This window comes from Bubalus kerabau, chromosome 18 (assembly GCF_029407905.1).
Source record: "Bubalus kerabau isolate K-KA32 ecotype Philippines breed swamp buffalo chromosome 18, PCC_UOA_SB_1v2, whole genome shotgun sequence".
Taxonomy (NCBI): domain Eukaryota; kingdom Metazoa; phylum Chordata; class Mammalia; order Artiodactyla; family Bovidae; genus Bubalus; species Bubalus kerabau.
In genome coordinates, this window is record NC_073641.1 from 29,579,580 (window position 1) to 29,602,011 (window position 22,432).

General features: G+C 43.6%; 1 protein-coding gene and 1 long non-coding RNA gene across 4 annotated transcripts in view; one reads left to right on the forward strand and one right to left on the reverse strand.

Moving 5' to 3' along the window:
• Window positions 1-22,387, reverse strand: part of ISL1 (ISL LIM homeobox 1) — a 57,335-nt gene extending 34,948 nt beyond the window's left edge. Inside the window, exons 1-6 of one of the 3 annotated variants that reach the window (XM_055554789.1) lie at window positions 22,064-22,387; window positions 21,039-21,228; window positions 18,059-18,318; window positions 15,977-16,263; window positions 14,601-14,768; window positions 11,467-12,596 (exon numbers count right to left, since the gene is read on the reverse strand). In XM_055554789.1, coding sequence (XP_055410764.1) covers window positions 12,480-12,596; window positions 14,601-14,768; window positions 15,977-16,263; window positions 18,059-18,318; window positions 21,039-21,228; window positions 22,064-22,091 — 1,050 coding nt within the window. In that variant the 5' untranslated portion in view covers window positions 22,092-22,387 and the 3' untranslated portion in view covers window positions 11,467-12,479. Of the gene's footprint in view, window positions 1-11,466; window positions 13,148-14,600; window positions 14,769-15,976; window positions 16,264-18,058; window positions 18,319-21,038; window positions 21,229-22,063 lie in introns of those variants that run through there. The other 2 variants (XM_055554790.1, XM_055554791.1) reach the window with 2 other exon arrangements.
• LOC129633018 (uncharacterized) lies at window positions 10,888-12,767 on the forward strand. The gene is made up of 2 exons (XR_008704837.1): window positions 10,888-11,754; window positions 12,449-12,767. It is a non-coding gene; the product is annotated as an uncharacterized LOC129633018 (long non-coding RNA).
• Window positions 22,388-22,432: the final 45 nt, after the last annotated feature.

Genomic DNA, 22,432 nt, shown 5'->3' on the forward strand with positions numbered 1-22,432 from the left:
ATCTAATTGGTTTGTCTGCTTAGATTGTAGATACTTGAGTCTTCCTGAAATCAGCAAAGCCAGATGGCCCAAGGAATTAAAAACATTTTAGGTAATTCTGTCCTCCAGAGCCCTTCTAAAATAGAAGTACCAGGCTCTGGTACTTCTGTCACTCTTCACAAAACTGGTAACTGGACTCAGTGAATACTTTGGTTATCAGAGCAGCACTCTATAGAATCACTGCACTCAATAAATGTCCAATAACAATGGTGAAGAGTTAGATGAACTATATTTAAAATATTTCCCCCTTAATTCCCCTCTAAATCTGGCTTCCATCTTTGCCTCTTTATGGTATCCAATGATCTCAATTCAGCCAAGTTCAAAGGCATTTTCTCTGTCCTTATCTTCCTTGATCTTTCTGATGTATGGGGCACAGCTTTTCATACCTGCCCCTTTGAAGGCTTCTGGCTTCAGTTCCTGAGACACTTCTATTGTCATTTATTTTTCTTCATCACCACCCTGGTCTCTTCACTTATTTCTCACGTTGCTTTGTCTTTTTTTCCTTACACCTTTCCAGTCACTTTTCTTCCAAACATATCTCTGATGAATTACTGTTTTCCTTGTGTCTTCCTGCTTTTTTTTAATTCTACAGAGATTCTTTTGTTTTCACTAAGTTATGTAAACTAATAATTTATGGCTACCTCTCTAACATTGATCCATTTCTTTCTGTACATCAAGGGCACATTTAAACTCAAATATACAGTTTCAGTATATTGAATTGATACAGTACATATATTATCTCATTTTCATTTTTTCCAGTGCTCACTATCTCTTCAAATGTCACCTCTTCCGAGAAGTTGTACTTGATCACTCTACCTCAAATTCTGTCTACCTTTCTAAAATATGCTTGATTTTTCTTCAGAGCATTTATTATTGTCTTCACTGTAGTATGCATTTATTTGTATGTCATTTGAATGCATCACAAAAATATAAATTTCATGAAAGCTTCATGTTTATTGCTATATAGCCAACATATAAAACAGTACCTAGGATGAAGTAACTACAAGATCAGAATTATAATGGGTTAATGAATGAGTGAATGACTCAGTAAATAAATACATGATTCATTCAGAATCTGTCATTCAGATTCAGAACTTGAGAACCATCCTTCGATTTCTCACTACCTCAATGCTCTAGTCTATATCCTATTATATTCAGTTCAGTTCAGTTCAGCCGCTCAGTCATGTCTGACTCTTTGCGACCCCATGAATCGCAGCACGCCAGGCCTCCCTGTCCATCACCAACTCCCACAGTTCACTCAAACTCACGTCCATCGAGTCAGTAATGCCATCCAGCCATCTCATCCATCTCGTCCCTTTCTCCTCCTGCCCCCAATCCCTCCCAGCATCAGAGTCTTTTCCAATGAGTCAACTCTTTGCATGAGGTGGCCAAAGTATTAGAGTTTCAGTATTGTATTAGGGTAAAGCTAGGCTTAAGTAATAAATAGACCTAAAAATAACTTAATGGCTTAAAGAAGATAAAAAATTACTTCTCACTTATAGTTTGAGCTATTTCAAGCTCCACTGGGAAGCTGGGCATGCCAGTCCCTGGAATTATTTAGAACGTAAGTTATTTCTATCATGTTGAGCCACCATACCCATAGGGCACTTTCATCATCTTTCCTTTCAAAGCTGGACTTTCTTGGGCTAGTTAGACGGAAAAAGAAAACATGAATGAATCACATCCTCAAGCCTAGAATAACCTACATTATTTCTGCTTAGATTCCACTGGTAAGGATGTAATCATGTGTCCCCTACCCCAACACACACCTGTAAGGGAACCTGGAATATGAGCCTATTATTCAAGAGCTTATGAAAAGGGAAAAACACATTCTGATGAGACAATTGCTAGTCTGCTCCACATCAGTTAGTTTCTCAGAATATTTTTTAGACCAATTTCTTCTGTTCTCTTCCTGCCAAATCAAAAAAGACCATCCCCTGCCTGAACCACTGTGATCCTTGACTTGTTACTTTTCTAGACTTTAGTCTTTCATCTCACAAGCTTATTTCATTCCTAAATCCAAATGACTTTTTCAAATTATAACCATCATTTTTAATTTGTTGCCTCAAAATGCTTTGGCTAGCAATTCTCACATACATTGTCAGAATTATTTGCTATGGATTTCTGTGCTCAGCATCCTCCAGCTTCACTAAAGTGAAGGAGAAATGAGTCCAGCACATATGACATTTGCTAGTCCACACTCATGGGTCTGTTTCTCCTAAAGGTTCTAAGAAAGAAGTCTTAAATTTTCAGTTATATAATATCACAATATTTTTTTTTCTTCAAGGCCCTGGATCTAAGCGATTTTCAGATCAGTGTTTGATAATGGAATTGAAAAGTCACAAAGTAAAACTGCAACCAAGATCTGCCTTGAAAGCAAACCTGTATCACTAGAACTTAGCCTAAGCAATTAAATTCCCTCACGCAGTGGTTTCTCTATAATCCTTTTGTAAAAGCACATTTTTAAGGCAAAGGGTCTCAGTATGTGATCTGGGGACCTCTTAGGAGGTATCTCTGAAACTTTTTCAGAGGGTCTATGAGGTCAAAAGTCTTTTCATAATAATAACGCTGACATTTTTTACCTTGTAACTTTCATTCTCTTATGAGGACATGAACTGTTCCAGAGGCTACAGGATGTATGATATGACCACAGCTGGAATGAGGAAGCAGATATGAGAATTAAGCTGTCTTCTTTAAGCCAGATATCTAAAAGTTTTGCAAAAATAGAAAACTATATACCACTCTTCTCACTAGATTTTTTGCTTTGCAATCTATACTTATTTTTCATTAAAAAGTAATTTATGTGATCCTATGGCATATTATTTCAAGTAATAAGTATTTCAAAATTATCACTTAAAATTTATACAGTAAACAATGACAAATATAACTCACATAAACCAAAACTTTTTGAGATTCTCAATAATTTTAAAGAGTTTAAAGGGGTCCTGAAATCAAAAGTTTAAGAGTCCCTTATTTAAGGAGATTAGGGACCAGTCCATTCTAAAGGAGATCAGTCCTGGGTGTTCTTTGGAAGGAATGATGCTAAAGCTGAAACTCCAGTACTTTGGCCACCTCATGCGAAGAGTTAACTCACTGGAAAAAACTCTGATGCTGGGAGGGATTTGGGGAAGGAGGAGAAGGGGACGACAGAGGATGAGATGGCTGGATGGCATCACCGACTTGACAGACTTTTGAGTGAACTCCGGGAGTTGGTGATGGACAGGGAGGCCTGGTGTGCTGCAATTCATGGGGTAGCAAAGAGTTGGACAAGACTGAGTGACTGAACTGAACTGAACTGAGGGACAATGTTGCTAGTAGTCAATTGAACTCACCAACTTCACCATTCAGCATCTCCCCTCACTTCCTGGAAGTAAGGAGAGTGGACCTCACTGAAAATGTCTATAAAACAGTTTCCATTCTCTGATCTAACATAGTCCTCACTAAAGCCATCGAGGACAAAGTATTGCTTCTTTGATGTTCTGCTCTTACACATATGAGGGAAAGACAAGGGAACTGAGAATTATGCTGAGAAACAGGTAGAGAGGTCATTAGGAAAACAGGCTCAGTGGCTCTCATGCATAAATAATGACTGTAAAGTGCTTTACAGATGGAAAAGTGTCATGTCATGGCAGAAACAACCACTATGCATCTCTTGCTCTAGGAGAAACAGCCTCCTTCCCTGATACTCCCTATAAAGAAGACTTAAAATATTCTTTGACAGTACAATGATTCTAGAAGTGTTTAACTTGAATATAACCAAAACAGCATTCACAATGAACAATATTCATCATTTATACTCTTTGACCATCATTCGATTCTGTAATGTAACAGATTCTATTCTAATACAGCCACTTGGCTTCGCCCTAGAGAAAACTGTAAATGAACTCATTTATCCACAAGAATGATTTCACAGAGTCCATCACCACTACAAAATGAAAACAAATAAACAAAGCATCACTCAAATTCCAGTAAATAATTCATTAAAAACAAGTTCCTATATGGTGAGTAAGCAGTATTTCTAGGACCAGCTTTGGTCCTAGATCTCAGTGGTAGAGAAGTTATATGATTTGCCTGGCAGGAAAATTTCTAAACTATCTGGTAACTAATAAGGGTTACTCTCAGAATTCTAAAAGATGGGGGAAATACTTTCAAGCCTTTAAAAAAAAAAAGTGTTTGTTTTTAAAGTCAATTCTAATCTTACCACTTCATATGCTCATTTTCACCTGTGAGATTAATATATTATTTAGGCCCAGATGTGATTGAAATTACTTCTTAGGTTGTTTTGGCCTTGACATACTTGTTATAAAACATTGCTGGGTGAAATATGTCCAAGCCCTGTTTTGCAAATGACACAAAAGGACATTTTCCATTAACATTAATGAGACCTATGAATCCATTGATGGGATAATAGAGCTAAAAGGTGAATTTTTATTAGTGATTTACAATCCTTCATCCAAGTGTTCAACTTCTGGTAAATAGGTAGATATTTGGTCATGCATAGAATGCCTTAGTGACAAGTATCTCAGAAGTTGCAAAGTCTTCAAAGATGCAGCATAGTCTTAAAATAGGAAATGTACTTTGATACAAAAATAAAAGTCTAAGCAATAAGTCTCTAAAGTATTTCCATACATTACTGAAGAAAGTAAATGAAGGATTTCAGAATTTACTCTGTATTTTTACTCTCCAAAAAATGATAATCGGTTTCATTCTCCAGAAACCAACAATAAAGTATTCTCTACATTTAATTATTTTAGACATCTGCATTCATCGTTAATAGAAGAAAATTATTGTATTTTACAAATAAAGTCACTCATTTTGTTTGATGTATTAAATCTTAAATGTTATTTAGGTTGCCAGTTTATTTTTATTTCAATTATTTCTTCTTGAGAACTTATATCCCCACAACAAAAATTTTTGGACAACTGTTACATAATTTCAAATAACAATCAATTATAGTCTGTGAATTTAACATGAGATTTTAACTATTTGGCCAACAGGCACTTTCTCTTTTATTGCTTAAAATATACTGTTTCAAAGTAATATACGCTCTCATCCCAAATATAACTTTTTTTTCTATTTCCTGATCGTTTTCTCCCAAAGTCAGATATTCCTTTTAGTATGCTAAACCTATTTTTACAACAAACCTCCTGTATATAATACAAACAAATCAATATTTGATCTAATAAGTAATTATTGAAATTTCTAAGACAAAATGTATTTTTAACTATGTGTGGGCATTTTTTTTTTTACTAAAGGTAAAAAAACTTATCTAAAACTAATTGAGACTATATGCAAAATAACTGCAGACCAGTACCTGCACAAGTAGCATTTTGCTAGTCATGTCTTTAATGCACCTTGAACAACTGTTTACTGTATATTACAGAAATGTTGTGAAAAAATAGTTGAAACATTTTGAAGAGATTAATTGAAAAGCTATTGGGAAAAACTAAATTCCTTTATAGCCCCTAAAAGTTCATTCCCACCATATTTTACCTTATCATATTCAGTGGCCTGTCTAGTATTATCTCCATATACCTGCTAAGTTTAACAAGTTTCAAACAACACTTGTATTTGTGACAGTTCAAAATAAACAGCAATTCTTACCCATGAGCAAAGGAAAGTCAGTGCCTGAGTTACAGTTAAGGATTATTTTCTGGAGAAAGAAAAAAATTTTTCTTTAAAGCTCCCTATGGAAATTCTTTCATTTCAGGAAAACTTGAGTTTTGTCTTTTTTCATTTGACACTTTGGTGAGACTGGGACCAGGCAGGGAAGAACATGATGTGAACTCATCTACCTCAGAGCTGGGAGATGGGGTCGTCTGTATTACTATCACATGAAGCACATAACCAATTTTCCTGACCTCCCCTGATGGTTAGTTTTTAAACAGAGGCAGTATTATCTGTTCCATGCCAAGGACACATATACACGTACAATGTTTGCAAACTAGAATAGTGAGTAGCCAGATGTAACTAGAAACTCTCCCTTCTTTTTGAAACAAGAGAAAAACCCCACAGGGAAGGACTAAAATTATAATTAACTTAATCGTACTCAATTAATTTGAAATGCAAGCCACAAAATCCTGGATTATAAATCCCCAAGCTGGGTTATTCGTCATTCCGAAAAGGGCAAGCGCTTTCCCAATGGTCCCCCGGCTCCCAAGTGGACGGCAGTGTTAGCCGCTCTGTGGTGGAAGCCAGTTGGACGATCAAGGCAGGATTCCACGGTGTGCCCAGTGAAGTGGTCACGAAAACACAAGAAAGTCACGCCACTTTCTGTGCTTGCTGGGAAAAGAAAGGGCGCTCGCCGCTCAGGGACACCCTGTCCAAGATGGTGACGCATCTTTCTCGGTACATGGTGGGGGGCGGGAGGAGAAGATTATTACTGAACTAAATGTTTTTATCGATCGCCCTTGAGTCAGAGCCCACTGACCCCGAAGACCATATGTGGTGATAGCGCAAAACTGTCATTTCCAGGCAGCAGGAAGAGATACCGGAGCAGTCCAGGACACCTCACGCTGAGCTTTCTCCCACAGCCCCTCCACCCCTCACTCCCCGGGTTCAGATCCAGATGCGGGCAGCTCTGGGGTCTCCGGCTAGCCTCGGGCCCGGGTAGCCACCACTCGTGCGCGGGGGCCCGAGGACACAGAGCGGACGGTGGGGCTGGCGAGCCCCCCACCCGGCGTCCGAGGCCCGCCGCCACGCAGAACTGCCCGGCTCGGGGGCCGAGAAAACAAATGACTGCTTCGCGGCCCTCCCCATTAAACAATAAAGCGAGCTGTAAAGCCTCAGGTGCTGTGTTTGTTGTGCCGTCTGCGCCGCGCGGTGGCTCCGGCCAGGGCGAGCCGGGCGCAGTGGCCCGGGGAGCGCCTCTTCGGCTGATTCCAGGGAAAGATAAGGAGCCGCCGAGCCACCAGCTCTGTCTAGACTCGCGACCTCACAAGTCAAGCGCCTTGTTTGGATTAGCCCTCCAGATCTGCCAACCTGATCAACCCCTGAAAGAGAAGGGGCCAGCAACACCCTTTTTTCCTCTCTGGTGCCAGGACTGTCCCTACGTTAAGGGATCAAGGGCTGGCTTGCCCGCGGGGGTCACAGGGCTGGTTAGACCGGTGTCCCGGTGTCGGGTCCCCCCCACCAAACACACACACTCCCGTTCCTAACACCAAAACCCGAGTGCAGCCCGGCTCTGCCCTGCTCTCTGGAGGTGAGAAACACACCAGTGGGGAGAAGCCCCTAGAAAGACTGGAAAAATAAATTGCAATTCAATCAAATCCACAAATAACATCGCCTTAAAATGAGCACCAATTTTTGCTCAGTGGAAGAGAAAGAGGGTCCTAGGAATGCAGAGGGGCTGAGCAGAATCTCTGCTTCGGGCTGTCCTAAAGCTCAGGTTAAGGTGCCTTTCTTCCCACCTGGTGAAAAGCAATCTTACCCCACAATCCCCCTACTCTCATGCCCCCCCCCCAATCATAGGCATCCTCTTTTGGGGGGAAAATGGTTTTCTTTTTACAACGCTTTGCTTATCATTGCTGAGCGCTTCTGCAGAGGCATAATTATGCAGAAAGACTTGCAAAATAAATTGTAAAATATTAAAAGAATCAAGTAGCCTTTAAGTGGGGTTCCTGGGAGAGCCTGGCTTCTCCAATGCACAGACACTGGGTTCTCTGAGCCAACAGCTTAAGCGCCATAAAAATTAAAGGATGTGATAGTAACAATGCTCCCAGCAAACACTCAGCAGCCGCCCCTCCCGCCCCTCCCCCTCCTTCGCTTCCCGTGAACCAACTTCTCTGTCTACACTTCAGAAGTCTCCGGGAGGTGTGGAGAGATCCTCCATCACGACTTGGGACATTGTAAGCTGTGAAGTTTATGTTTGTGGCGCCTGGGCTCAAACAGCCATTCAGTGGCTTGCTCGGTTATCAAGAAAACAACAATCAGAAAAGATCAGTAAACAGAATCGGCTGCCAGCGCCCTGAATTAACTACTTGCATTTTACTTTAAAAATACCAACTCACACTGTACAAGTTAATTTTTTTATTTTAAATAGTTAATGAGAATTCAGGATTTGGAGTCATTTTTGAAAGTAATACTTTAAAGACAAAAACAGAAAAGAAAAGAAAAAAATCCTCTCTCCCTTTCTCCCAGTGCCCACAAAGAAAATCTGACTTGCCATGTTGTGACGTAATCTTTAATTGTTGATTAGCAGTGAAGAAGTAAATAGTCTTTAATGAATAGAACCCAAGCATAATTTGGATTATAAATCTCCTTTACAAAAGTGGACTAAACTGAACTTTACAGATAAGAAAATAAGTACTTTCTGCTCAGATAGTTTACTTGTATTAGGGATGAGATTAGACCCAAACTGGCTGTGTTTCATCCAAATTTAGCTCTTCTGGTGGTTTGGATCTAGTTTTACTTTTTCCCCCTCTTTTTTAAGAAAAGGGAAAATCCACATGGGACTTTTAAGAGAGATTTCAATAAGACTGATTTTAAGGGTTAAAAATTCAAGGTGCTAGAAAAATATCAAGTACTTTGAGGTACCTTAAAAAGCACACTATGCCTTTTAGTCAAAAGGTAAGACAGACCAGAAAGGAAGTCAATAGATGAGTTTAACAAGTTGGTCAGAGTGAAGAGCAGCAGGCCATCACAAAATCTTGACTTCCAAAAAAGTTATGAATTGGGAAATGGGTACACACACCCACAGAGAGTCTCAAATAACTGAAAGTGTTATTTCAACCTAGAAAAAAAAATCTCTTCAAGTATGATTCTAACTTGAGAAGACCTTCTTTCTAAACGTTAAGAAAACCCAGGTCCATTTGATGCAAGGGAAAGACAGATATAGTAAACTGTAATACAGGATGTTATTGCTCTGAAACAATAGGGAGAAAAAAAATCCAATCGTTTTGAGTATAGATGTTGATATGGATTCTCTGATTTAAGGAGAGTGTCCTGGATGTTTTTTGGTTGCATTCAATTTTAGCTTGCAGAAGCTGGAGGAAATGAGTCATAATGTCCAGAAGGAAGAATTCAGAGTAATAAGGGGAGGGAGGATCAAAGATAATGGCAAACAGGAGGAATTTCATTAGAAGAGCACCACTCAAAACTCGGTCTCCAGAGGTGTGCAGGGAAAAGGAGAGTATGTGCTGAAGATGGTTTGCAAACAAGAAGACATCTCAGCTACATGTTTTAGAGAACATGCTGAGGAGTCTAGAAGGGAACACACCTTTCATATGAATAATACAAGAACTGGAATGCTATCGACCACTCAATCCATTCTCAGCCAACAGGCAGCAAATATCTTGAATCTAGCAAGTGAAACAAAATCATTCAACACTTCCCTCACAAATTACTGTACTTAAATTCGAGCTGTGGACTTCAGAATAGACAGATATCTACACAGGAGATACAATAGTATCTCCTCTTACCCCCCACCCCACACACCTAATCTTAGAAATAAATGTCAGTATGAAAATCTATCACAAAGATGTGTGCCTCACTTAAGTACCTCCACTGCATTCAAATCCTAATTCCCCCGTCTCTAAGCCCTAAGGTTTTCAAGTGTCTACTAAAGGCTATGCCTGGGGAAGAGGATTTAACAGTTTTCAAACCAGGGCCTGGGCAATGGATAACTTTGGGCTCCTGACACCACATTCATGTTGTACCTGCCATCCTTGCACATATCCCAGGTATGACTGTGAGGAAAAATTAAAATCGAAAAGACAGGTGAATAGAACAGTGAATGGGAAGCTGAAAAAGTCCAGTTTGGTCCAAGAGACAGAGGACTGAGACAGGAAAGAAAAGAAAAAAAAGGGGGGGGGGGGAGGCTTTCTCGATCCCTGTGAGATAAGACATAACTCGTGTTTTTCTCAACAGATGACTACAAGCCATTATTACTGCCGGCCAAATTATTACCCCTCTGTCAAGAATTAGACACAACAATCAAAGTAATCAACGGGCATGTCTAATGCACTGTAGCATTTTCAATGCAAAGTTTGTTTTCTCTCTGCCCCCACGTTAGAGCCTGTAATTAACCCGTTATGTAGAACGAGGCCAAACAAAAGCCTAATTGAAGCTCGTTTCCCGACTTGCGGCAGGTTTGGAGCGGGTGAAAGCGACTTGAGAGGTGGGGAGCCGCGGGGCTCTTCCGTCTCCAGCCCGGCCTCCGGCATGCCCCACTCGCCAAGGGTCCGTAGGGGCGCACGCCAGAGACACACGATTGAGGGTACGTTAGCTTTCGTGTTTATTACGAGTTGTCAGATGTTTAAAAAGGCATTGCACTCGTGCGTACAAATGCATCCCGTTTCTAAAGAGCCAGGGTATCATGGTGGCGGGGTGGGGGGAGCAGAGGGGACAGGGTGGAGCCCCAAATCCTGGCTCTTTACCCGCAAACGAACCGAGAAGCCAGCTGATTTCGAGCAGAGCCATTTCTCCGTCCCTGAGTTCTGCCTCTAGCACAGGAGCTACGGCTCAATGCCAGCGAGAAAGGTGTGGAGCCCGCACGTCCACGAAACTCAGACCGCCGACGGGGCGGCGGAGCACGCTACGAGGACCCCTGCCCATAAAAGGCAGTACCCGACCGAGCCCCCGCAGCGCTTCTCCACCCTAACCCGTCACCCTCCTAAGCTTTGGGGGATCGGAGTTGGGGAAGAGAGAAGGGGAGGGGGCGGGTAGGAAACCAGTTGGAAGCGGCGGTGGGAGGAAGAGGCAAGGAAAGACCCACTCTGGCTCGTCTGGGAACTGGTGAGAAAACTCCCCTCTCTTGGCCTGGTCTTCTGCGCAAATAAAGCAGCATTTCTCTATCGGCTGACAGCCGCCACTGGTAAATAATGGTCATACTTCACTGGCTAGGCAGAAAGCCTCTCTTTTAGCAAGAGCTTATACTTGAAATATGGGTCATTTCAATAATCCTAAGCAGGCGACTTTGGTAGAAAGCACTCTAAGATAAAAATAGTGACTCGATCAAAATCCTTTTTAAGCAGGACCTTCTTCCTATTTTCGGTGGGGTGGCATAGGATAGGATGGAGGGTAGGGCAAGAAAAGAGGAGGAAAAAAAGGTGGGGAACAGGACTGAGGATATTTTTTAAAAAGCCAATAACATTATCACAGCTGAGAGTTATAAGCTTCCGACCAGTTTTCCCCAACTATTGAAATGCAAATTTGCAAGCTCCATCTTAACTATTTGCAATAAAATATCACACCTATTGTATTTCAGTTTAGCCCATTCACATGCAGTCCTTAATTTCAGACATTTTAATGACTTAACTTGTAAACATATAAAAGAGGGACCCTGGATCATTGCATTTATTTATTTATCTATGCCAAACATTTATTGGTGAAATAGTCCTGAAGATATAATTCTACATATGGCGCTTTCATTTCACATAATATTTAAGAAAAAAAAAAAAGACAAAACAAATAGAATTAGACATATAATTCAAAGACCACGGTACAACCTTTATCTTTTTCTTTTTTACTTCAGCAAACAAAAAATAATGTCAAATGACATGAAAAGTGGCAAGTCTTCTGACAATAAATAATAAATTACTTTATAATTTTTGCAATGCAAGAGCAAACAAAAAAAAAAGTTTCCTTTTTTCCTCTTTATTTCCAGAGAGAGAGAAAACAGTCATTTTAACCAATAACTATACACATCTTTGGGGGAAAAGTTCTTGGACGGACACAAGTCAAACACAATCCCGAGACGCTTGTGGCAAAATAGAGGTAACCTTGTTGCAATGCTTTATAAGTTGGTTTTTAAATCTGAATTCAAAAACCTTTAAAGTCGCTTCAGACTTCTTGATAGAGGATGGATCTCAAAAAAAAAAGAGGGGGGAGGGGCAAAAGGAAAAAAGAAATCAGCTACAGGACATGCTAGAGACCCAGGATTTCAATTAACCCCTTGTTAAAGTCAACTAAAAACATCGCAAACCAAGCAGCTCCACCTTCTTGAAAGGACTCTTTCAGCCAAAGAGGCCAGTTTCTCTTCCTGCTCATTTGCTGGAGCTCCTGTTTGGCAAGGCAATGACCAATATAGAAACAGCACCATTCAGAATAAGATGGACTAGAAAATCTCTATTTCTGCTTTTCTCTAGATGTGCAGTGAAATGAAAATGCTTTTTTTGAGATCCTTGAATATAAATCCTCTACGTTTCAAAAACGTCTTTTTTTTTTTTTTCTTTCAGTATTCCTAAGGTCATTGGATAGCGTTATGTTGGGTTTGGGTTTTGTTTGCTGTTTTAATTCTAGTAAAATCCCATGATTGTCTTCACAGTGTTGCTACCATATCACCTTGTCATTAAAACAGACTTCGTGCATTTCATGGAGCATTCATTTCTCGATTCAGTTTTCATTGACTGGGTCGTTAAATACTTTTGTTTCGGAGTTCAACATTATAATTTCCCACTTTCTCCAACAGGGAAAAAAAAATACGTCTGAATGAATGTTCCTCATGCCTCAATTGGACTGGCTACCATGCTGTTAGGTGTATCTGGGAGCTGAGAGGACATCGACGCCACTTCACTGCCAGTGGAATTAGAGCCCGGTCCTCCTTCTGAAAAATTAACCTGCACAGAAGGTTGAGACATGAATACAGGAGGCTATGATCGTATTCACAAAAGGATTATAAACTCGTCTTGTGTGTGTGTATAGACAGATAGATATAGAGATATCCGCATATATAATTGAATTTTAACAGGCTTAAAGAAAACCTATAAGGAAAAAAAAATGAGAAGAAATCCTCTCACTTTCCCATCTTCCAAGAGATCTCTGTTTTAAATGAAACTGAATTCCCAACATTATGTTGCATTAAATTATTTAAGAACAAATGTGTTTCCCACTGTAAAATGGCATTGCAACTCTACCATGCATACTGAAAATAAAATTATCCTGCCGGCTACATGTTTCCCTGGGAGCAGACGAGTTCTCAGTCTCCAGGCATCAAAGCCTCTCTTCTCCAGTTGAAAAATCCATAACACAACGCTTAGATCCTGTGACGGGAGATTCAGAGGAGGCTCCAGAGAACAATGATTAACTCCTCAGAGAGTTCACAGCAGGGGCTTTCTTCCTTCTTGTTGGTCCTGCTGCCTTTGGCCTCTTTTTCTCTTTCAATCAGGCTCTTCCTTCCAAGAGGAGACCCATATATTATAACGTCACCCATATTATAAATATCTGGCTCCTTAAGTCCAAAGTATTGTGTTGCTGTTGTAAACCTTCTTCTCCACTCTGCTCTCAACACTCCCGCCCCCGCCCCACTCTTTGGCTGCTCTCAGCTGACACTAAAGATTCAGAAGGTGCAAACGCTTGGCTGCCCTGAAACCTCCCCTTACCTGCCTTCTATGATCCAAATAACTGGCAAGATTAGCGTGACACTAAAAATCAGCTCTTTTTCCTAATTCCAGGGTCTACCTTTCTTCCTACCTTATTGAACTTTCCCACTGTGACGGTCAAGGGACTTTTTTGCCTCCTTTAGACTGGCCTATTTGCAAACAGACACCTGGGCCAAGCAATTTTTAATGCACTGCCTGTGGTCCATTACCCAACTGTTGCCACAAAGAAAGAAAATGCCCTCCAGGTAAATGTGAGGGTAAAATACTAACCTCAATTCAAGCTTTATTTTCAAAGAAGGCAACAAGTTTTTATGACGGATCATGTTTTATAGAACAAGATTCTATATGGCTGTTGATTATTTAAGGGAAAAAAAGCCTTATGAACATATGTCATATCACAAGGACATACACTTAATAATCTTAGTTCTCTTTACCCTTAAGCCTTTTGTAGATGAAAGGTGAGTTGATTTTCTCTTCTCTGGATGTGTAAAACATTAATGCTAAGAGAGGCTTTTATATTCTTATCCGATTGATAGAACTCTGATTCTGTTTGCAATACATGCCCCACAGAACATGACTGTGTATGCTATTTGAACTTATACCCTAAAAAAATGTTTAAGCTGTCCAACATTTTAGATTAAGATACAGTCCCAGAAAGGGATATAGTTACAAAAAGCATCAGTCACATCTCTGAATAACTGAACTCTTTATTGATAGGTTTGAAAATTGCAATGTGGGTGCCCGCTAACCACTGATAATAAAATTGATTATGTATAACAACAATGATTATTATTATAATCACCTTGATTTAGGGCCTTAACAAGATCATTCTCTAGGAGCTGAGGAAGGAGTATATTTACTAGCTGCTGATCAAAATGCCAAGGTGATCTCTAATGTCCCTTTTGACTCTACAAGTTGGAGATGTATGATGCTGCAACCCAGTACACCCCTTCCCACATTGTGTCTAGTGAGTTAGGTACCTTGAAGCTAATCCCTAAGAGCAGGCCTGATTGATAGAAAATTCAACGTAAATGGTCACATTACAAAGTCTCATAGAGTAGACTCACAAGAGGCCTGTTTTCCTTGCATTCCTTCCTTCCACCAGGCCTCCCTTGGCTCTCCCCAATCCTGGGGCTAGAGTGGCCCCCTCCATACTCCCAGAATCTTTAATTGTGTGACAGTTTGATCAGAATCTCCTTTCTTTGGAGATTCAGCCTCCCCAACCTGGGAGCTGACACTTACCAGTTGCTGAAAAGCCGGCTGATCGATGTCACTCTGCAAGGCGAAGTCACTGAGTACTTTCCAAGGCGGCTGGTAACTTTGCACCTCCACTGGGTTTGCCTGTAAGCCACCGTCATGTCTCTCCGGACTGGCAGCCACCATGGGAGTTCCTGTCATCCCTTGGATATTCTGTGAATAGGCACCCCCCAAACCCAACATGTTAATGAGCAAACTCCCTCCCTCCATTGTCTGTGCAGGCTAAACAAATATACCCTGGTATTATCTTATCTATATAGTTGCCTTTATTGACTCAGTTAATCTGCTGCACCTATGGATATTAGCCAGGGTTCAGTTTTGTTTTATTATGTTTTGTTTTTCTGCTTCTGTGGGCTGAGCTATTAGCTATGCTTGAACCTTAGGAAGTGAAATTCTGTCTGAACTTTCTTCTTTCCCCTTATATTCAGCAGTCATCTCAGTTTCCCCTGTCTGCCTTCCCAAGCCACAGCATCTCAGCAGAAAACTAGAGCAGGAAGGGCCTCCCTTCAGCCTCTAGACATGGTGGTTTTCTGGGCAGTTTCGGTGAATCAGACTTTTGGTTAGATTTTCTCCAGGCAATTCTCTGGGAGCCAACCCCCACTTCCAAGCATTTAGGTCTGGCAGCTATTGTGCTGTTATGCACTAACCAACTTCGAAAGTGCCCTGGCCCAGGCTTGGCTGGTCTGCCACATTTAATGACAGCAGGTTTTATGGCATTTAAAAATATGGCCTAAGCAGTAAAAAGGAAAAGCTAAAAAAAAAAAAACAACTCTTAACTTAACCAGGAGGCCTGCCTGGTGGGTGCTGTCCCGGCCCAGGGATGCCAGGGGCCTGACATCTCTAGAGACCTGGGCTTGACCTGGAGCAGAGGGTGTCCTATTTTCATGGGTCACCTTGGGGACTTTCCTGGCCTGGGGGCTCTGCAGCAGGCCTCCCACCAAGGGGCACCCAGAGTGACCCTGGATTAAATAGGAAAGCAAGGATTCCTCCCTTCCTCCCCTCGGGTGTCTGAGGAACTGACAACCAGAACTTTGGCAAACCAGCTCAAGGCCTCTCTGCCCACGGTGGGGGCGACTGCCCCTCCTGATCTGGGATGGGGCAAGAGGGCGAAATTGAAGGGCGGGAGAGCCCACCCATGTGGGCTGGGGGCGGGTGGGCCTCCAACCCGCAAGAGGGGCCTCCTGGAGCATCTGGGGCCCTGGCGGGTGGGCCGGGCCGGTGGCCTCTCCCCGGGGTGCGGGTGGGAGTGAGGGGCCGCCAGGGCCAGCTCCTGCTCGGGAGCCGGAGGGAGAGAGCCAACCCATATGGGCAGACAGCACGCAAGCCTCCTCGAGCCCCCTGCCCGGCCCAGGGCCACTCACAGTTTTATCATTGGGCTGCTGTTGCTGGAGCTGCTTCATCATGATGCTCCGCTTCTTATCCTTGCACCGCTTGTTCTGAAACCAGACCCGGATCACACGGGGACTGAGGCCGGTCATCTCCACCAGTTGCTCCTTCATGAGCGCATCGGGCCGGGGGTTAGCGGCGTAGCAGGTCCGCAAGGTGTGCAGCTGCTTCTCGTTCAGCACAGTCCGCACGCGGGTGGTCTTCTCGGGCTGCTTGTGGACATGGGGCCGCAGGGCCGGCTGCCGGGCGGAGATGGGCTCGGCTGCGGGGCAAGGGGCGCGGTGAGCGCGGGCCAGGACGCCCGCCTGCCCGCGCTGATCCGGGGAAAATGGGACAATGGCCAGGGCTTTGAGACCTCGACAGACAAAGCAGAGGCGGCAGAGGTGGGGGTGCGGGACGCAAAAGGGAGAATGAAATCTCGCTCTCTAATCTTAAGAGGTCAATGCTAAGTAGTCTGGACCCAAGAAAGCGGCCTCCGCCCCTGCTCGAGTCAACACGGCGGAGTTAGCAAAGGGGCGCATCTCTCAGGTTCTGTCTCCCGGTTCACAGCAAGGGTGGCATCGTTCTTCCTAGTTTCTCCTCCCTTCTCGCCTTTCCTAGGACCCAGATCGGGGCCCAGATTCCCCTCCCCCCGTCACAGGCCCCGCAAGGGAAGGAAAGGCAGAACACCCAGTGACACCGAGAGACACTACCCCCGTGGGATGTCTGCAACTAAGGCGGAGAAGAATTCTGCCGGAGAGCGTTGAACTTCAGTCCCCGGAGGGTAGTTAATGTCAAGAGGATAAAGAAATTCGGTATTTCGGCCGTCTCTCCAGCTTCTGATCCTTCGTACTCTACCTGGATCTACTAAATCTACCTGGATGGTTCCCGATGCTATCTGCTCCCCCAAAAAGGAAAACCGATACTCTTTAGAGCTGCCCGGCCTCTAGAGAAAAGACAGTTGGGGCATGCTCCTGACCCCCTCCCAATACTCTACGTGTTCCACAGCAGAGCCCAGGTTGCACTAACAGAAGTTGCCACCACTGGCTTGGCTCCCCCGCAAGCTAAGTCACAACCCCTCCCATGCTCCTGACAGAATTCTTAAGAGAATTCTGCCAGAAAAGCAGAGGGGGAAGAGCTGTAGATTTTTCACCACCAGGGTTCCCGGCGGATTATACACCGGACAGTTCCACTTAAGACCGAAAGGCAGGTTTGGAAACTTTATCGGCCTTCCTACCTGTGGCCCCCACTCCGGGCCAACCCTGTTCTATTTCTACTCTCCTTCCTGGGCCAAGGGCCCTCAGATCTGTATGTTACAAATCTTGCATTTTTCCAGGACCCCCGGGGTCAGGTCAACACCTATGAGGTCAACTAGGTGTCACAGCAACAGGCCTGAAGATGAAATTCTCACCAAATCAAGTAGAATGAACAGTTTAAAGAGGCAGGCTCCCTTTAAAAGGCAATTACTGCAGATTACCTTGTTGACAGTTTTAAATGACGGCTCTGTGCGAAGGCTTGCAATTATTAAAACTGTATCTTTTTAGGTCCCCTGTCTAACAAAGGGATGAAGATACACTTCAAAAATATTTTGGAGTGTGGGGCAGTTGGCAAGGAAAAAAGGAACTGAGGGGCTAACTTGACTTAAGTTTCCTTCATTGGGTTAAAGGAGGAAGCTCCAGGGGCCCAGAGCTCCACCCCTTTAATTAGGAAGCGGCAGAGAATACCTGGAGGGAAGCTGAAGCCCGTTGTCAGAAAGCCACGGTTTGGAGGCCAAGGTGAACTGGAAGTACTGTTTGGGCGTGTGTATACATGCGTGCACAAGTGGTGTACATTCGCGGGCACCCACACATAGACACACAGACGTGTAGTGTAGGTGTGCCAGGGGAGTCAAGGGAGACACTGAGTGCATTGAAGCTGGCCGCAAAAAAGAGGGAAGCACTGTGCAAACCGCACCTAGAACCCTCCGTGTAACTGGCAGCTGCAGCGGCCGCCGCGTGGGTCCCAAGATCGCGGCACGGCGCTGGCCTCGCCTCGCACCGGCATCCCCGAGGAGGGCCTCCCTCCGCTCCCAGGAGTACCTGCCATTTGCAGCGGCCGCGCCGGGTGCAAGGGGCTGAGCGGATCGCCGGCGCCCAGGCTGGCCCTCTCCACCACGTCGTGGTCGGCGCGGCAGAAGAGCCCGTCCTCCCGCAGCGCGAACTCATCCCCGGGGATAAGCTGGCGGCTGCAGGCCACGCAGCGGAAACACTCGATGTGGTACACCTTGGAGCGTGCGCGCATCACGAAATCGTTTTTGCTGAAGCCGATGCTGCACTTGGCGCATTTGATCCCGTACAACCTGCGCGGGAGTGGGATGGGGGGCGGGCCGGGAAGGAAGGGAAGCAAAGAGAGAGAGGGAGTCACTTCAGGCGGGCGCTGCCCTGGGTCTAGGGTCGCTGGCGACCTCGGCCACAACTCCCTGAGACACTGAAATCAGCATTAGCAGGCAAGCTGGGAATGGGAGGATGGAAACGATTAGATTTCTTTCTTTTCCCGCTCCGTTTCCCTTGCCTATGAACCTCTGTGTCTCGGTCTGTACCTCTTAGTTGAGAACGCCCAGTCCAAACTAGAGAGAAATGTTTGATGTGTTGGAAGCCTGGGCGGCTGCTCCAGCGACCAGTACCCTGGTGGCTCTTGCTCCTCTTGGCAGGAAGGAACCCCGGGGTGAATCCGGGAGCCACTGGTCCCACATTTTCACCTTCCTATCCCCCAATTTCTGCTGCTAGAAACGTCTCTAAAACTGCAACCTGCATCCTCCTTTCAAAAGAAAAGGAGGTTGGGCAATGAGATTGTCACCCCACAAAACATACACAAATGTACAGGCATTAGAACAAAATGAAACCTCTGAGGGTTTCCAGAGTCCTTTCTGGATCAGGAGCCCATTGCTGTTTCCCCAGCTAAAGATTTTTTCCTCAGGCAACAATGTTACCACAAAGTTTCCTCTCCGTTCTTCCTCTCATTAATTTTTTTAAAATCTGCTTGGGCTCCTTCCATCTTTATCCAGTTGCTGAAACATCTACCTCTATTTCTGTCTGTCTGAGAACTCTGACCTGCCAGAAAAATGAAAAGACTCACTTGTAAAGTCTTCCTTGCAGCTCACCTTTCCTTACCAACAGACAATCCTTGTAGGTTTCATCTAGAGGCCCTGCCCTGGCCCCCTCTCCACATAACCAGAGAGGGGGCATTCCTACAAACAGAATGGAGGAGAGGCAAAGATCCACACAAAGAGGGGCAGTGGGGGGAACCTCGCTCCCCCAAGGGGAGAAAGGTTTTGGGAAATCTCAACGGTCTCTCTGTTCTCCTCTTACAACTACAGGATTTCAAAGGGACACACACAGTTGCACGCGGGCAAGCGCGCGCGCACACACACACACACACACACACACACACACACACAGTTGAAAGAGTGGAGAAGAAAAGGTAAAAGCAATTGGTTCCTTCCACAAGCATGTATGCAGAATTAGGCACATGCAGGTCTGAATACAGCTGAGCAAAACACGACCCCCACAGGAGCAATGGCACCCTCTCCAGAATCTGGAGCTCATACACCAATCAAGTAAACAATTGAAAACGGCTCATTTGTCAGAGGTTAGAAGGTAGATTCAAAAGTTTTCCTTCCCTCCGCCTACTCCATGTGAGATCTGCCATTTCATAGGATGAGGACTTTACCTTGCCTGTGACCAAACAATTGGGAAAATCCCTCCCCCTTCCTCCAGCTCCCCACTTCCCCTCTTTGCTCTCATTCTCCTCTCCCACCACCGAAGTATTCATCAACTTTTCCCCCCTGCACTGTTCACCTTTATCTATTAAAATTATGCTCTCCACTTCATGGTTTGAAAATAAGAAAAATTACTGAACACCAAGTGAGCAGAAAAAAAAAAATCGTTAACTGCATACTTAAATCCTAACTAAACTTTAAGTTCTCAGCTCCATAAACTCTGTAACTTCCAAAGCTAATTACTTGTTAATAGCCACTGGACAATTTATTTTTAAAGATAATATTCTTTATTATTCAACATAATAATGAAGGTGTTATCTCTTCTGTTTTGTTCTTAAAACAATAATATTTTCTTTGGAAATTCTACTTCCTTCCTTAGGCAGAAAATAAATTTTCTGACATATGTATACACAAGTCTGAGAAAATTTGAGATTGGCAATGCATGAAGTTTAGATGCAAAATAAATTGAAAGAGAAAAACTCAGGACGTTCCTTATGTGATTTTATTCTTGTCAGTATGGGCAATTCGCTCATTTTATCAGTTACCAGATTTTAATGTGAGAAAGGAAGCTGTTCAATTATCTAAATATACCCCTTGTTCATAGACAGATGATGGGCAATTTGATCTGCTCTGTCTAGTTCATCAGCTCAGATAAGATAAGAAGACAGTCAGATGTCACCAAAGGGTTAATATTTAAAAAGATTAAATCTCCCAGTGGTTTTTACAGAGAAGATTTGAGTTGGTTTTTAAATTTTCCAAGCAGGATCCCTTACCCAAAAAGTAAAGGGCAACACCTCAATTTGCTCTTGCAAAGTACACTTTTAAACATGCCTAGGTCAAACTTTTATTTTACCTATTGCATTGACGTCTTCAAAGAATCTGGAAGTTACTAATAAAATATTGAATTAAAATAAAAAGGAAAAACAATGTATAACAGAATAAAATCCAACCTTTTAAAAAGTTTAGAAACCCCAACTTATTCATCCTGAATTTTTTAAGTTTGTTTTGGAAAGGGGAGGATAACAGGAAAATAATTTCAGCATCACAAATTCGAAGAGCAATTAAACAAAGCTTCAAACCACATTATTTATGAAAACCACTATTGAGTCTCATTTTTTTTCCCCTGAAAAGTAAAATGAACAGCATAGTTTAATTTACTACATTTACAGGGGTAACTTCTGCACGCTAGTACCCATTAAGGCATACTCTGGCAAAAGACAAAGCCACACAAAATAATAAATAGCGAATGGGGAGAGGAAGGGGACTCGCACAAAATTAAGTAAACGGTATAAATGGCGTACCTGATATAATCTCTTTTACAGTAGGTTTTCCCATCTCTAACAAAGCACGTACAGCTCTCGTCCAAATACTGATTACACTCCGCACATTTCAAACATGCCGCATGCCATTCCAAATCCGGAGAAACCCTCAGAATATACTGATCGTGAATTTGATTGCCGCAACCAACACACAGGGAAATCAGACGTTTTTCTGAAATGAAAATAAATACATGATTGACTAACCGTTTACTTCCTACAGAGATAAACACACTTTTAGTGTCGTTCTCTTATAGGGCGTACTCTGGGAGTTTTTTTTTCTTTCTTTCTTTCTTTCTTTTTTTTAAGAGTATTGCACTTTGGGATGGTAATTGAAGTGTGCCATCAAAACCTTGACTCATTTTTAAAAGGAGGTGGAATATATATAAAATGCAGATTTGAATAGTCTGCATTTGCAAGCCTAGCACGCAATCAAACCCGTTCATTTTGTATTTCTTTTCCCTCCCTCCTCCCTCTTTGCCATAATCATTGGGAAAGATTATGGATAAGTCAAGTCAAAGAAAAGGTTTTGACTAGAAGCGTTAAGTGAACGCAGGGATGTCTATATTTTCCATGAAGCACGCTCTTAAATAGCACATAGGACTGGATATTGTTAGCAAGAGCAGACATCAATACAGTTGTCACTCGTTCTCTTTTGCAAGTCTAATGCTAATTCACATCTCCGGGTATTGTACGTGCTGGCAGATCTTTGCAACAGAATAACCTTCTCGGAGAGCTCCAGAGTCCCAAGGAGAAAACCGCCGCTTAGCACCGGAAGGCTAAGGTTTTGGAGGACACTCGCAGGCGAATTCAAACACAAGGTACGATCAGTTTCCCGAAGATCGGAACCGACAGCAAGCATGCAGGCGTGGCGGCAACAAGAAAAAGCCACCTTCTCTCTCTTTCTCCAAGCAATGACTCCAACTCCGAAGAGCCCTTGGCACCCGTGCCTGAGAGACCCCCGCACAAGAACAGCACACCGAGCCCCACAAGGTAAAATCGCTTCTTACTTTTTGGTGGATCTCCCATGTCTCCCATATCTGTAACAGGGAGTAATGTCCACAGTGAAATGGTGGTTGTACAGTTGGTGAACAGCCCACAGAGAGGATGCTGGAGCTGTGGCTAAGTGGGAAACAGTGGCCCCTGGGGTTGCCAAGGATGAGAGAGCCCGCTGCCCGGCTGCGCCGCGCCCTCGCTGATCGGGGAGTCCAATTTAAGCCGGCGGAGTTGGCGGAGCGGAGGCGCTGCGGCGGCGCGGACTCGGCGCGGCTCGGGCACCTCTCTTCCTTATCTCTTACTCAAACTTCTCTGCTCCAACTCAGCTCCATCGCCATTGGTCTGACGCAGCGCGCGGGGACGTCAGGCGAGCGCCGCGCCCA